The sequence below is a fragment of the Lissotriton vulgaris genome, chromosome 5 (genome assembly GCF_964263255.1).
Source record: "Lissotriton vulgaris chromosome 5, aLisVul1.2, whole genome shotgun sequence".
Taxonomy (NCBI): Eukaryota; Metazoa; Chordata; class Amphibia; order Caudata; family Salamandridae; genus Lissotriton; species Lissotriton vulgaris.
Window position 1 is genome coordinate 831,976,502 of NC_141693.1, and position 17,019 is coordinate 831,993,520.

Here is a 17,019-nt window from a genome sequence, read left to right on the forward strand (position 1 = left end):
GGATATTGCCTGGTGTGCGGTGGCTCGCAAGCTGCGGCGGGCAGCTCTGGTGCGCGCTGAGGCGAAGATAGGAGAGTTGGAACAACGGGACAGTCGATGGGGGAGACTCAGGAGGTGAGCCGGCTCCTTCTGGTGCAACAGTCCTATGCGGCCCTCCTCTTGGATGAGGCGCGGCAGGTGTGGCTTGCTACGCACAGTACAATCTGCCAATGGGGAGATGAATCTAGCAAAATGTTGCATCAGCTCTGTCAGGGGTCCTTTCATGCGCAGGTGTTGCCGGGAATCCTTGATGGAGCAGGAGCCCTGCTGACGGACCCAGGGGAATTGGCGGAGAGTTTTGCTGCGTACTATGCAGACCTATACGCCCCACAGGAGTGCCTGCCAGAATATATGGTAGACAAGTTCATAGCTGACGTGCCTCCTAGAGCGCTGTCGGATGAGGTGCAAGATCGGTTGGAGCTCCCTCTGACGGATGAGGAACTGGGAACGCCCTGGGTGAGCTCAACTCGGGGAAAGCCCTCTGTCCGAATAGATTCCCAAGTGAGTGTTTCAAGAAATATAATACACAATTAGCCCCTCATTACTGGGCGGCGTTGGAGGAGGCCAGGGTCCAGGGCAGACTCCCTCCGGACTAGAGGCACGCGGAGGTGGTGGTGTTCCACAAGCTGGGTCGATTCCCAGAACAACATGCCTCCTATCGCCGGATATTGCTCTTAAACGTAAAGCCCAAGGTCTTGGCCAAGGCATTGGCCAACCGGCTTCTTCCTCATATATCGGAGCTCATTCACCCGGACCAGGCCGGCTTTATGCCTCATAGGGCGACCAGGCACAACATCCAATGGCACATGTGGCGGTGGAGGCGGTTAGACTCACTGGGCAGCGGGCTGCACTTCTCCTTCCTGATATGGACAGAGCTTTTGATTCGTTAAGCTGGGTTTATCTGTTCTCGTTACTGCCACGGCTCAATCTTGGGCCCCATTTCCTGTCCTATCTGCGTCTTCTCTATACTGACCTGATGGCCTTGGTTCGAGTGGTGGGAGCGGTTTCGTACAGGTTTCAGATTCGGTGAGGTACCCGGCAGGGGTGCCCCTTCTCGCCCTACCTATTTGCCATCGCTATGGAGTCATTAGCGGCGTGGGTACACATGGATGCACAGCTGAGCGGGTTTGAGTGAGCACAGGGGCCGTCCGACAGGATTGCATTGTACGAGGACGATGTCCTCTTCTTTCTAGGGCTGCGCCTCCTGCGTATAATGCATATCCTTGGCGAGACATCGGGGCTCTATATGAACCCTCGCAAGTCCACATTGTGGGTGCTGGGGGAGCGGACACAAGCAGTAGGTAACTGGCCTTCTTCACTCCAGGTAGCGATGGGGGGTCTCAAGTATTTGGGGGGTTTTCTGTCGGAGGTCCCGGCCGTGTCCTGGGAGCGAAATCTGGTGCCGGTCTGGGAACGTGTACAGGCTGACCTCAAAACCTGGTCTCGTATGCCGCTTACTATATATGGTAGGTCGGCAATCTTTATAATAGTGTCACTCCCCCGCCTGCTGTATCAACAGCAAAATCACCCGTATCTGATATTGCCGGGTTGGTTTTGTCAGGTGAACTACGCCTTGGGGCAGTTTTTGTGGGAGGGTGGGCGCAGTGAGCGTGGTATTGCGCATGTGTTTCCTCTCCACCTATTGTGGGGGCTGGCGACCTCGGATATCCTCTCCTACTATCAGGCCTCCCACCTTTTGGTATTGAACGAGTGGTGGTATGGCGACAGGGGTAACCCAGCGTATGCCATGGAACGCTACATGATGGGCTCCCATACGTTACACACCATCCTTTACACGGCATCACTGCGGAGTGTGCTGCCGGCGGCCACTCGGGTGGTGTTTCGCATCTGACGGCAGGCTTTGCGCCGGATGGGGTTGTGGAATACCCTAACAGCGGAGACCCCCTTGTGGCACAATGTGCGGTTTCCTGGCCTGGCGTTGCTACAGGACTTTGGGAGATGGGACAACATAGGCATTTTGATTCTGGGGGATGTACTGCGGGGTATGACACTTAAGTCCTTCCAGGATCTTAGGGAGGAATTGGGTGTGCCTCGGTCCCAGTTTTTTAGATACCTCCAATTTCGCCATGCACTATCCCCCAGCCTGGAGGGGTTGGAGTCCCTCCCTGAATTTAGCCCACTGGAGACGAAGGTGTTCATGGGGGACCTGGAGACAAAGAAAATATCCAGCATCTACCAGACACTAGTCACGCATAGTTCCCCAATGCTGCAGAGGCTCCCGGAGCAATGAGAGGAAGACGTGGGCGAGTTGGAGGAGGAGGACTGGAGGGAGGCTCTGGCCGCTCCCAGGGGTGCTGCCATAGCCATGCGTCTCCGCCTCATCAATTTATATACTTACATAGAGCCTACTTTACCAGGGTTCGGCTCGGGCGGGCGGGACTGATCGCCTCACCGGACTGCCTCCGCTGTAACAGGGAGGAAGGAACGTTCATGCATACAGTCTGGAGTAGTGGATCTCTTGATCGGTTTTGGAGAGGGGTCTTGGCCTGTCTGTCTGAGGTGTTGGGATGGGTGCTCCCCTGTACGCCACAGTTTGCCCTGCTACATGTAATGGATGGGGTGGGGAGTAATCTCTATAAAAAGGCACCAGATGTTGCTAGCCTTACAACAGCCAAGAGAGACATTGCTAAGGGGTGGAAGGACTGACAGGCCCCGTCTGTGGCCATCTGGAAGAAGGGGCTAGGTTTTTGTATGGGGCTGGAGCAGCCGATATTCGTGGCCAGGGGGTACCCGCAGAAACATTATAAAATTTGGAAGCGCTGGGCAGATTATAGGGGTAGGTGGCTTGAACCCCCTGTGGAGCAGGAAGACCTTCCCCGGGAGGGGGGATGGGGCAGGTGGTTCAGAGTTGAGAGACATAGGGCTAGGAAGGCGGGTGTGCTTGTGCATGTTTTACCTTTTGTGCTGTATACTGCTTGATATGAGTGGGTTGGGCCTGGTGGTGGATGTGCGACTAGGGGGGGGGATGGTAGTTGGGGTGGGAGTGGGGAGTTGGGGGGGGTTGGGGCTTGGGGTGGGAGGAGTAAGGGAGGGGGGTTGTTCAAAGAGTGTTTGGTTATTCACTCGCTAATTTGTGCGTGTAAAGTCAAAAGTCGATTGCCTTTGATACTGTCATGTTTGCGATCTGAAGCCGTCCCTGGGTTACAGGGCCCTGCATAACCTGTGCAGTCTGACAATAAAATCTGTTTTCAAAAATTGGTCCGTTTTGAAACACTGATATATGTGCATGTTTGCTTGTATGTTCTTCCCTTTCCCTCTTTTAGGTTTCAAATTATAAATGTACATGGCATCCTGATGAAGGCTTCAGCCGAAACGCGCGTAGGAATTATTGTATAGAAAATCCATGCTTACTAACAATCTGTTCTTATCTCTAATAATAAGTTACAGTTTGTACAATATTTATGGAAATGTTTAATTCACTATAAAGATAAACCAAGACAATACATTACAGTATCCTCTGAACTATATTTTCATGTAAAAAACAATTGTGTATCATTGTGGACAGAGGAAATTGTTATTCGGAATGTACTCCCTTCCCCTTTTCTAAGTATTTTTATCATGACTAGTATATAAAACAACAACAAATAAATAATCATATTTTTTGTAACAATTAGTATATGTATGTTGTTTTGTGTATGCATGTTAGGTCGACCTAGAAAATCCTTTTGTTCCTAAATTGTTTATTTTCAAGCGACTGATTTGCCCTGATTTAGGAACTACCGCCAGGGGCACCATACTTTTCCTTACAAAAACTAAGGTGAAATGCTCCCACATGTTAAATAAATACACTTATTTGAATTCTGAACATATTGGTACCAAAGGTTTTTATGGCTCAGCTCGTGCATGGACTCTTAGAGCCAAACCAGACCAATGGATTGGTTCCTGCTCACTTCACCCTATTAATTAAATGCTTGCACACCTTTCTCTATTTGTGACTTGGGCTTAGTGCATGTGGCTGTAAAAGGCGAGGACTTGATACATGGTGCCCTGCCCATCTGCACACATTTGGTAATACTACCATTAAGGCTTTTTGTAGCAGAGAGGAAGAAGCGTGCATGCAGTAAAAATACATTTAAAGTGACCCCATGGCAGGGACACAAGGCTGTTGTGTTTTAGGTGATCATAGTCATGAGTTCCTATCAAGAACTACCAGGCCCAGATGGGATGGTCAGGGGTGTAGTTTAAGTGGGGTGGTAAGTTAGTGACACTCTTCAAATGCATTCTTGGTTTGGTAGTTGGATCTGGTGGCCGTGAGTCTGGTCTGCTGTCTGTGTTAGGTTTTCTCACTGTTCTTATCACACTAAGAGGTTTTAACCTGTTTATTTTTTGGATCATGATCTTAAACATATATAGTGACCGGTTTACAAAAAAAGTACTTCATCTGCACTGGTAGGTGAACTCCTTGAATGTGTGCAAATGTACTACTTTTTGTGATTTACAAACATTGGTGATAGAAGACTTGGCAAGTTGCACCAGTCTCAAGTTTGCAGACATACTACTGACAATCAAACCTCCAAAAGAAGATATGAATGCTTGCAAATAGTCTGACCAGTGGCTATTGCTCGAGTAGCATTCCAACCCATTGTTTTTCACCAACTGTCCCACTCGAGGCGGAGGCCCACTAAGGAAAATCGCCCACTAAGGAAAATCAGTACTGACCCTGTTCTTCATTTAAACAGTCCATCCTGAACCTTGTTCATCTCATCCCTCCACCCAGCAGCCTACTGCTTTTTTATTAGGGACATTTGAGATTCACGGCCCCCGAAGCTCACTGAGTAACCTACTCCTACTTGAAATATATTTATGTCATCTGTTTACTCTTCATGTATACATAATGCACTGCTTGCCTGAGGAATTAGAGTGCTTATCAGAATAAACATGAGATATGATGTAAAACAAATCATACATTTTAAACAAAGAAATGTAGCTGAAAGGGAGAAAAACATGGATTAACCAGTTATAAGAAATACTGACAGCAGCACTAAGGAGTGAGGTGAGTGGGGAGTATAAGGTTGGCAGGGATTTGGAATTGTGTATTGAGAACTTCTGTGAAACTAGTTGGGGACCAGATTAGAGTCAATCAGATGAATACTGAAGATGTTTTGGAAGGTCAATAGGGGGTGTGCTGTTCAAATATCAAACCGGAGACAATTCCAGAGGGACGAGGTGAAGACAATTGGGTTGGGAACTGTGGAGGTTTTAAATTTATGTTCTTTAAGCTCTAGTATGGTTTATCTCGTCAAACCTAGTAGACCTTCACAGATGATGAAAAGACTAGCAAATTTGTCAATTAAAACCTTCCCAATGTATTACTCTACCCAGGTTGTCCTTGGTGCCCCAGGGGTCCATCCTGTCAAACTTGTCCCCTACATTGCTAAGTCTTTATACAGAGCTACAGAGGAATATGGTAGGGGTATTGGTGGTCTCCATCCATTGGAACAAGCAGAATACTAAGTAGTGGCTTAGAATGTTGTAAGACAGGTGTCTACTGAGTGTGGAGTTCAATCAGTGGCATCAAGTGTAGTATTATATTCCTCTTCTCATCTTGCTACTTAGTTATTTGTAGCAATTTTTCTTCTGGGTATTACTTCAACTTTGGCTTCTTAGATTAATGGAGCATTCTACATTGGCTTTTTAGATGCATGATGCATTTTCTTAAATTCATTTGGATTCTTTAAAGGGCAGTATAAACATTCCTAAAATCTGGACCTCCATTACATATAGGAGTTTAGCTCTGAGCATACAATCGCAGTCACCAATAGCATAAATGCATGGTGGCTAAGACTCATTTGTTTGATGCCATGCCTATTTTAAATAAACTGTGACGACCCACCCAGCCACAGGCCATGACAATTATCTTAGGGATTACAGTGCTTGGGGCTGTGGGAATGCTGAAAGTTAGGCCCGCCTTATAGTGAACCAAACGTCAATAATACGTCAGGCAGTACCAAAGGTTCTAACACAATGGCTGGTGTGTTGATGGGTCCCTGTGGACCCCATGCACCCCAGTGGTGAGGTCTAATAGACCCACTATTGGGGAGCACTATGCAGCCCCCATATGTTGGACAATGCCCCACCCACTTGGTATTACACTGGTGGACTGGACATAATATGATCGGATATAACTATTTTATGCAAATTTTTGTTGACACACTAAGACAGAGAGGGATCGATTTCTACTATCTCAAAGTCAATCAGGAAGGTATTGCCCAGTAGAAAAACGTTCTGCGCCTCTAGACGTGTCTGGGCCACTCAGGATTAAAGGTCAAGTCGAATATAGCAGCATCCAAGCTATCCTCAGAGTTTCTCAAACAAAGGGTCTCTTACGAAGGACAAAGGAAAAACAGCACCATGTGATACAGATATGATAAGTACTAATTCATTTTTCGTTAATTAAAATATAGGAGTAAAAAATTAATGACTAAATGGCTTAACCAGTCACGCTGTAATACAAAGTATGTACTATATAACTGTCATTGTACTGAAGTGTGAGACGATTATATCAAAAATGTATATTTACTCACCAGGGACATCAAAATAAATGGTGTACTCATTTTCTAGAGTTGCTTGTACGGTAAGTGATGGATGATTAGCCGGGATACATTCTACCTCAATATTTACAGGGAACTCCAACTTACATTTAGTAATAATGAAAACTCTTGTCTCCACCTAAAATTAAAAAAGAGATTAGAATTCCAAACGTGTAAAATAATAATTATTTGCAACTATTTTCATTCCATATAAAAGAAATTAACATTAGCGACATTTCCTTTTAATTAGATATTAGTCCCATGAACAGTGAAGCCCTATTTTTTTATTCTGCTTCACACATGACTCTGAGATGGCTTAAGTGTATTTCATATTACTAAATTTACCTTAAATAGTTGTTGCTTGATAGGTACGTCGGTATGGTAGGTTAGGTCTGTTAGGGTACTTTACCTGGTTAGGTATATTAGAGAAATATGGTAGGCTACGTATAATATTTTCAGCACAGCAGCAATGTGGTACAAGGGTACTGTTGTCAGAATTCTGATTGACATAAACATCATGTCCTAAATATTGTGTGCAAATATATCATCCAATGGAGTTTAATAATAGTAAATGTACCATTAATGCGACAATAATTTTTGCTAATTATATTTAGGACACAATATTTATATCAGACAGTATTTCAGTATACGATATTCAGACACACAACCAATGGTAGGCAGGTAGGTTAGCTATGGTGTTTAGATAGGGTTGGTGTGGTAGGTTAGTTTTGGTAATTCTGGTAGGTTAGGAACGGTTGGTTAAGTATGATAGGTGAGGAATGGTTGGTTAGGCATAGTAGGCAAGAAGCACAGATATGGAAATAAGGTAAATATGGTGTATGTATGGAATGTTAGGTAAGGTAGGGTATTTATAGTAGGCAATTATTATAGATTGGGTATGGTTTGCTGGACAGGTTATATACGGTTGGTTAGTTATAGTCGGACATATAATATGTAGGCCTAATATTAAAGGTTTGTGTTATTAAAGCATGTTCTAGACGCATTGCTTACACACCCTAGCACTAATAAGGGGAAGCACAAACACCTACTGTCATTATTAAAGCACAGTTTTTTCGGTTAAGGATGAATGGTTTTAGTATGATTAAAGTTGTATATTGTTTGTGCCTGATGCTTATAACTCACAGCATTAAATATAAAAAGGCCAAAAAGAACAGGCACGTAAAAGTAGAGAAAAAATGGTTTAATAATTAAATAATGTGTATTTGCCACTTCATGAACAGACTGCAATATTGAAGCTGTATTCTCCAAGAAGAGCGCTAAGGAAAGGAATTAGAAAACTTAGGTTTCATGGTAAGTGGTGAACATAAAAGGCATGCACAGAAAAATACGGCATTGTAGATATTTTTTAAAAAGGGCAAATAGTTCACTGCATATACAAGAAAACCTGCATGCACAACAAATCTCAAAATCAAACAAGTTATAATGGTAGAGTAGCAAGGTAAAACAAATGACCATGCGACCTGTGCTTATGAAAGGGTAAGGCTTGTGTGTGTAAATGTAAATGTATAGGCATTTATATAGCGCACTACTTACTCGGAGGGTCCCAAGGCGCTTCGACCGCTGCGAAACCCTTCCTGGCTTCCCTGAGAGATGGTCCCTTAATGGGTATCTCCAGGGTGAGACCAGGCATCCCCGGCGGTCTGGTGGGGCCGTTAGTGAAGATGAGGCAAGCTAATGCCCAGAGTTGCCGAGTGTGATCGCTGATCAGAGTGTGCACCGAGGCGAGAGAATTATCGAGTCCGCTGACCCTGGTCCAGAAACCTGCCGCGCCGGGAATCGAACCCTGGTCCAGGGCCGTCCTCTGCTCTCGGGTCTGCCGCCTCTAACTAGTGAGCAATCGCTTTCTCAGCAAAAACCAAGCATCATCAATTAAAAAGTCGACATGTGAGCAAAGCAGATACATTGAAGAATACACATGTCTGATAATGACAATGTAATGTCACATATGCAGTTTCAAAAAAGGCTAATTGATTCCCGAATTAATGGGATCTCAAATGGGAAAACGTAACCATCCAAAATCCATCAAAAATGCCATTACCTTGTTGTTAGCCCAACCAAAGTTACCAAACAACAAATCATGAAAACTCATGAAAGCCAATGGCTGAAGGGAACTAAAGGGAACTGACCCAAAGCCCACTCTCTCCCGTTGTATTTTTTCTTATTGTATGTTTTTGTAGAATTTGTGACACGAGGTCCATAAGTCAGCTACACCTGTCTGTAGCCAAAATTTAAAAAGGTAAGAAAACGTCTTCAGAATGTAGGTTTACATCACAAAACTCTGCAAAAACCCTGGTAAGTAAACTTCTATCACCAAAATACTTTTATGACAAAATTCTACCACTAACACTATTTTTGTCCATAAACTTTTCATGCAAGTGAAGTTGGGATATGCTGTTAAACTCAGCAAACATTGAAAACTGTGTGTGGTGTGGGTTGTGCAAATATCACACACACCGTTTCAAAAATGGAAGTTTGAAAGTTCACCCATCCCTACTTTGTAGTGGACTATTGGTCCACAGTACTGAAACATTTTGCGATTGCAAACCCATTGATTCACAAAAATGTAGGGTTTGCAACTGCAAAGTGACATTTTAGCATTCACTAAGGACCAGATGTACGCCCATAGCATTTTGTGACTCTTAAATTGTGCTCAATTGTGAGTCACAATTTGCGGATCGCAAAATGCTATGTACAACAGTGTCTGAGACACTGTTTGCGATTCCCATTCAGGTCGCAAATTCCATGCCTCATTAATATTAATGAAGCACTTGCAATTTGTGACCCCCTTGGGAATGGCTGGCCCTCCCAGGTATGGTGGCCTGCTGGGCTCAGCAGAACTCCATGTCTGTGACTGCTTTTAAATAAAGTATTTTCTTTTAATGCAGCCCCTTTTCCTTAAAGGAAAACGGGATGCATTTAAAAAAAGAAAAATTAAATGTTTTGGTTTCATTTTTTAAGGGCAGGTAGTGGTCCCTGGGACCACTGCCTGTCCCTTAAAAAATATTTTACCCTGCATTCACAAAGGGGAAGGGGTCCCCGGGGGACCCCTTCCCTTTTGCGAGTGCTTTACCACACTTCTGAGAAGAGTGGTAAACTGCGACTGTTTTGCGACCGCAATTGCGGTTGCAAAACAGTCATACATAGGGCTCAGGCTCACTATTGGGAAGGGACGCCCTTGAACGCCCCTTCCTTATAGCGAGTCGCTAATCCTATTTAGCGAGTCGCAAATAAATTGCGGCTCGCTAAATAGGGTTAGTACATGGTCCTTTTGTATTTTGCATGCCCAAACAGGTCGTAAACCCGTTTGCGCATGCAAAATAGGGTCGTACATCTGGCCCTAAGGCTTTCAGAGTCACTGGGACCACTGCCTGCCCCTAAAAAATATTTTTTTCCTGCATTCACAAAGGGGAAGGGCAAGGGACTCCTTTCCTTTTGCGAGTGCTTTACCACCCATCTGAGAAGAGTGGTAATTTGCAACTGTTTTGCGACCGCAATTGCGGTTGCAAAACAGTCAGACATAGGGATCAGACTCGCTATTAGGAAGGGATGCCCTTGGAATGCCCCTTCCTAATAGATGGTCGCTAATCCTACTTAGCCAGTCGCAAATAAATTTAGACTCCTAAATAGAATTAGTACATGGCCCTTTTGTATTTTGCATTCACATGCACAAACGGGTCGCAAACCTGTTTACGCATGAAAAATAGGGTTGTACATTTGGCCCTAAGGCTTTCAGAGTCACTGGGATCACTGCCTGCCCCCCAAAAATGTTTTCCCCTACATTCACTAAGGGGAAAGGGTCCATTGGTGACCCCTTTCCTTTTAGAAGTGCTTTACCACCCTTTTGAGAAGGGTGGTAATCTGCAACTGTTAGCGACCGCTAATCCTATTTAGTGAGACGCAAATAAATTGTGACTCCTAAATAGAAATAATACATGGCTCTTTTGTATTTTGCATGCACAAACACATGCAAAATAAGGTTGCACATCTGGCCCTAAGGCTTTCAGAATTGTAAAAGGCGCCTGGAGACTCATTTTAAATCCCAATTTAGAAGTAGCGTGAAAATTGCATCCCCTCATAATTAAAATTCGGTATGAGATGTACCAACAGTTTGCGCCCACAGTATGGTTGCAAATTATTGAAATGATATTAGCTCCTGAAAGGAGGTGATAACAGATTTGCCGGGGAAGCGGTTCTATTTGGACAACTTGACCTTGGGTGTAAGGATGCCTCAGATGCAGCAAGAGGACCATTTCCAAGTACCCCAAGTGTCGTTTTAAGGGAAAACCTCTACTTTATTTTTTTATACTGCACCAGTTCCATGCAGGAATACAGGTTGTTTTTAAACAATAAAGATTCCAATATGGGAATGCAAACACAGCTGTGGTGGCCTGCTGCTCCTTCCAAGCCACCATCTCTTTTTTTGTTCTATGATTGGCTATCTGTGTTTATAGCTAACTACAGGGGTTCGCAAACAGCGACCTATCCAATTAATATTTATTAGGCAGGTTGTTCTCTAACTCCCTGCAACTGGAGATCTGGCAAAGCAATTTATTAATATGCAGGCCACACCACAAAATCTCAGACACAATGTGCAAAACATTTTTGGAACCTCTGTCTTAGGACATCGGGCCCTATATTTCCAAAGAACCCATGGGAGACAATTGGTGATGGCTGAGCCTTTGATGAGTTGGAAGTTGCTCTAATTTTGACAAATGGTCAACTTTAAGGATATGAAAACTAAAAAGGTTGCATTCCCACGGCTAGACAATAGGCTCACAGATTCCTGCAGTGCAATGCATTGGTCCTGGAAACACATTCCCTATTTCAGAGAATGCTTTTTTGTGAACAAACGCAGGGCCCCATTCACAAAGAGCCTCGGTACTGATGGTGGAGGCACCGCAGTTGTGGCAGAGTCTCCGCACTCATTGCGGAGCCTCTGCCACGCATGCAGAAGTTCTTTGTGAATCGGGCCCTCAATCTTTATTCAGACTAAGCATTCACAAGATATTTTGAATGCAAGGATTTTGTGCTGGATTTAGCAGCTGCATTTACATAACACGTCAGATCACAGATGAGACTCTGAAACTCATTTAAGGACACAAAGGCTATGCTTTGGATGGAAGATTATGTGTCTGTCATGTGACCAATATGACTAGTGTTTCAGAGTTATGCATGAGGACCATAGAGCTGCTCTTTTCTTGTTTGTTGCTGCACTTTGGTTTGTATTGAAGCGAGAAAGCGTCAGAGATGGCACAGTTAAGAATCAGATGGCAGTTCCACTGTTGTATGGCGTTTTAGATTCCAAATGGATTTCTCTGATTCATGCCCTTATATAGGTACAATTTACGTTGCCCTTATATAGGCATAGGAATCAAGCCCTTATTTAGGCAAAGCCCATGCAACCCAAATACAGGCATGGCTACTTCCATCCGTTCACTAAACGTCACAACGATTTATTGGAAAACCAACTTAAGCCGTTAGGGACGTCCCCTTGCTTGAATATTGATTTCCACAAGAAGTCAGTTAGTTTTGCAATGAACATCTAGTCCTTAGGGGTTCATTCATGATGTTCATATGTCCGAATTCACGTCAAACATGGCATTCCTAAACACCTTCAAGGTATAAATATACCTTCACTTGCTATGGCAAAGCACGGTGGTTCGGAGCAGTTCGACAACCTACTTGCCCGACGCAGCACGCTACAGCAAGTGCCGAAGGAAGCCGACTCTCCAGCAGATGCACTGATCAGGAAGCTGCACTCCTCTGCTGAGAAATCCAGCTCCAGTGTTTCTGACTCCCCTTGCGGGGTGTTGGGAAATAGAGTCCCAAGATAGAGATACCAGACCTCCTTCATGCTAAGGTATGGAGCTGATTAGAACCTAGAGAAACCTTTGGTAGATTCTTGGCAAAAGTAAACCTATGCTAAAGACCATACTTACTTCTTCCCTTGTACTAGACCTAGGTTAGGTACATTGGGGTAAGCGTATTTTAGAAGCACCAGCTGAGTATTTTAGCCTGTGTTATTTATGTATGTACTCTTATATGGCTTAGAAACCATACAAAATGCTATTACAGTATTATTTCATAATACTAGTCTCACTGTACGCATTATACTTTGAATTCTGTCTAACAATTGTAGCAGTTCACCTCTCTTGCATGAGAAACAAGACTGTTCAATAAACTTTTCATTGAAAACGCCTGTCTCACTATTTTTCTGCAACTCTGTAGAAACGAAGCATGCATGATTGACTGAGTGAAATGCTTATCTATTGTTTCTACGACTCTGAAGATATTTTCCAGTCCTAGGGAAACAAAGTTGTCATGTTTATGCGGTTGTCAGAAACAAATCCCTTCATGTGAATTTGAGAAAGTTTCTAGTGACCTCTGAGCTAGCTGGCACTCGCAATTAAGTTTAGCATATTGGATAGAGACCTACTGACCTAAGTCCTACGTCAAATCTATAGGATATATTATTCCAATGCGCAGAGCCTATTGGGAATATAGGAACTACACTACATGGCGCCCAGCGTTTTGTAAGGCACTAATTTAACGCTAGATACTAAAGTAACTCAGCTGTGCTTTTCTCAGAGACCCCTTTTTCCGTAATACTCCAATAGACGTCTGGAGTGGGTAGAGGGATAATATCCACCATAGCTGAGTAGGATGAAAATCCTATGTATTCGCTTTTTTGGTTTGTTCAACGTTGAAGGATACAGTGTTCCAAAATATTGTGGACTTTATCTTTGTCTCCTTGAAACTTGCTCTGCAATTTTTATTAAACAATGTCGAATTACGTCAACAACACCGAGAACGGTGGAGCTGTGTCTGATCCAGCAGCTTTTAACATAACAGGTTGTAATGAAACCGCAGAGGATGCTTTATGCATTCCTATAAGTTTAAGGAAAATCATCACTATAAAAATGGCCTAACATCGAGAGGTGGTAGGGTAGTTTTTGTGATAGAGGCACATGAATATCATCAGACAGAGTTATTCTATTCGTGGATAATCTTCCCTGAAGCAAATCCAGTAAGAGAGATGTTTCACTTCTACAAAGAAGATGAACCAAGGGATGAATACATTCCTTTCAAAGATATTGAAATCCACTAACTTACCAAGAGCATGCGCTCTGCTTTAAAGGCACCCTAAAATATATACATCACATTACCAGGCTCGGTCCACTAGGTAGACCAGGAGCAACATTGCCGGTTTTAGCCAGCTATACTCCACATCCTGAAATTAATGAAATGACAGATGTGGAACTACAAGCTTAACTCAAAGAGCTAATCAAAATCTATAGACAATTGGTTCAATATGTCATGCGGACTCTTACAGTCCAACCAGCAATAATGATTCCACAGCATCCCCCCACCAGAGGAACACAAATAAAATTACACCACAGACTATACATTCAGGCTTTGGTAAATTACCCACAAAACGGGAACAAATTCCATTCTGGATAGCTCAAAAAATTACTCAAATCGAGGCAGTATTTCCTAATAGTACCCCTCATGAGAAACACAGAATTTTAACAATCTGCTTACCAATGGGGATCGCACCACATCTGGAGGACTGCAACACTTGCTGCAATCTACACTAAAACACATGGTGTTCCGTCTGTGGCGGTAATACCTGACCTCCTGAGACTGATTCAAAATTAACACGGGCAGAGACTGCTTTAACCCCTTCCATGCTCATGACGAGCTCAGTTCGTCATGAGGTATACCTCTCGTGTGCTCATGACGAGCTGAGCTCGTCTTGACCGCACCTATTTTCATTAGGGCCCAGCACAGGAGAAGGATACCATCAGCAGCGATGGTGTTAAATTTAGGTATGAAAATATTGAAAGCTTTCAAACAGGTCTCAACAATAATATTGGCTAATATCAAAGGTGAAGCAGCATCTGTGGCGATCCGCCAAAAGTTAAGGGAATTTGATGTAACTGTGCAACCACAAGAACTGCCCAGAATAATTGAAAAATCCTATGAAGAATTAGGCAGAGACAGCTTGGGTGGAAAACCAGTGAAACCCCAACTGTCAGAAAGTCCTGAAAAGGTCTTTACAAAAAACGCTTCTACTCCTATTAAAAAGAAGTGGGAAAATAGCAAGCAAACTTCTGAAGAGAAGCATTTTCAAATGGGAGGTAGGTCTCCTCAAAAGGAGCCCTCTGAAAGAAGGTATAACCTCAGGAATAGGGATAATTTGAGAAAACCTGATAGATATCAAGATATGATACCAGTTCCTCTCTTACCTTTCAGACTTCGTCACAGAAATCCAAAAGAAGAGGACGGTCAGAAAACAAGGAAGAAAGCATGAAGTCCAAAGACGATCGACACGTTCAGAAAAACAAGAAACCTCAATGCACCAAAAAGAAAGTAGCAGGTCTAAAAATCAGACATGCCGAGGATCTTGAGGACACAACTCAGGAACGGGGAATGGGCTCAGAGAATGTTGGACAGTTCAGCAGAAGTCACCATAGCTCGCAAAAACTTGAAGGATCATCTGGAGACAGTGGACTTGAATGAATGCATTAAAGTTGAAACTGCAGATACCAGGGTTAGTTCTCCACATAGGTTATATGAAATAACGCTCCGAATGGAGGGAAACATAACAAGAAAAGTGAGAGCACTCTTTTGGGAGCGACTCTCTAAGGGTTATGACATTCTTCTAGCTGAACAAGACTGGCCACCACAATTTGTCAGGGAGTTCCCAAATGGTGAAGACATCATTATGCCAGCTTTCTCCAACTACATTCCAATTAATTTAAAATATACCTATGCCAGTAAATGGGCAGTAGCCCAGGTTCCAGCATTATATAAAACTCATGTAGGATGGGATGAGGTTTCTCCTCACCATAAAATCCAGTTAAAAAATCAGCCAACTGCACAACGGCAGTACCCAGTTAAGCAAGAAGCTAAAAAACAGGTCAGGGAGATCTTAGATCAACTTGAATACCAAGGGGTGATTGAAACATGCACCTCTTCCATGAACAATCCTTTGTTTCCTGTCTCCAAACCAGACAATACATATTGTCTAGTTTTGGATTACAGACATCTAAACTCTTGTTGCAAAACATTTGCAGTACAAAATACACACAGCGCAGCACTAATGAATAATATTGTGCGTCAAAAATATAAAACCACATTAGATATTTCTAACGGTTTCTTCTGTCAAAACATTGCAACAGAAAGTGGGTTTTTGAAAGCTTTCTCAATCATGGGGACACAGCGTCACTTCTGCTGTCTCCCACAGCGATTCAAGAATAGTCCTGGGTTATTCTCAGCAAGGGTAACAGAGTTACAACAAACTTATGATGCTGAAGCATTATCATACGTAGATGACATCTATCTGACAGATGATGACTTGGATAGGCACTTGAACAGGGTGAATACAATTATATTGGGATTCGCCTCAGAAGGGTACAAATTCACTTTCAAGTGAAGGCAAAAGCCTGGCAGCCAACTTTCTAGAGAAATGTGAGCTTCTCCAACCTCCCAAAATACTGAAAAACTTACAGTTGATTCTAGGTTTCCTGAATTTCGGAAGAACATACATTCTTAACTACGCAGAAAGGGTTCAAACTCTCTCGATGAATTAATCAAACCTGATTTTAAAACAGTCAATTGGACACAAAAACACACAGAAATTTTGCGTTCATTGCAAACAGACATGTTAGCAACTAAACATTTACAAATAATCGTAAACGTACGCAACTTAGTGATCCGAATCATTCCAGGACAATGCGGATTCACGTACTTAACTTTTAACGAAGGTGAAAAAGTACCAATAGCTTACAAATCACACTTGTAAACACAAGCAGAAATAAAATTCACTTCAATAGAAAAAATTCTGACAGCGGTTCAAACTGCAGTAGCAAAAGAGAGAGCCCTCGCACAGGGGAAAAGCATTATGGTTGTAACTCCTATGCCTGCCTTAGAGGCAGTGACAAAAGCGAGCATTCCAAATGCAAAAGCTTTATATCCAAGATGGATACAATGGGTTAATTCTCTTGCTGCAACAGACGTTGAATGTTTATGATCATTATTTGAAGACACAAGCTTTTCTACAATACGAACAAGAATGTCTTCGGCCTACTGAAATTCTGCCTCTAGAACAGTATGAATGTATAATTTACACTGATGGATCAGCTCAACCCGCTATGGGGGGTAAACAAGCCTATGGTGCGGTGTGCGCGATCGTTAAAGGTCGTTGGTGCGATGGCAAATTTCGACCAATGGTCACTAAAACTCAATCCTTAGGAGAGTGTACACCTCGGCAAGCTGAACTACAAGCATTCAAGATGGCGCTTGAGAATTCGGATCGCAAATTCCCCACACTCATAGTGTGCGATTAGTATTATTGTGCTCAATCTTACAATGAATACTTGCAGAACTGGCTTCAAAACAGTTT

At 43.3% G+C, this 17,019-nt stretch overlaps 1 protein-coding gene across 3 annotated transcripts in view; it reads right to left on the reverse strand.

The window, feature by feature from the left end:
* The window catches only part of PIK3AP1 (phosphoinositide-3-kinase adaptor protein 1), a 1,689,354-nt gene that overhangs the window by 1,248,848 nt on the left and 423,487 nt on the right, over positions 1-17,019 (reverse strand). For all 3 annotated transcript variants that reach the window (XM_086922323.1, XM_086922324.1, XM_086922325.1), the window contains one exon: positions 6,585-6,729. In XM_086922323.1, the coding sequence (XP_086778449.1) occupies positions 6,585-6,729 (145 nt within the window). The remainder of the gene's footprint in view (positions 1-6,584; positions 6,730-17,019) is intronic.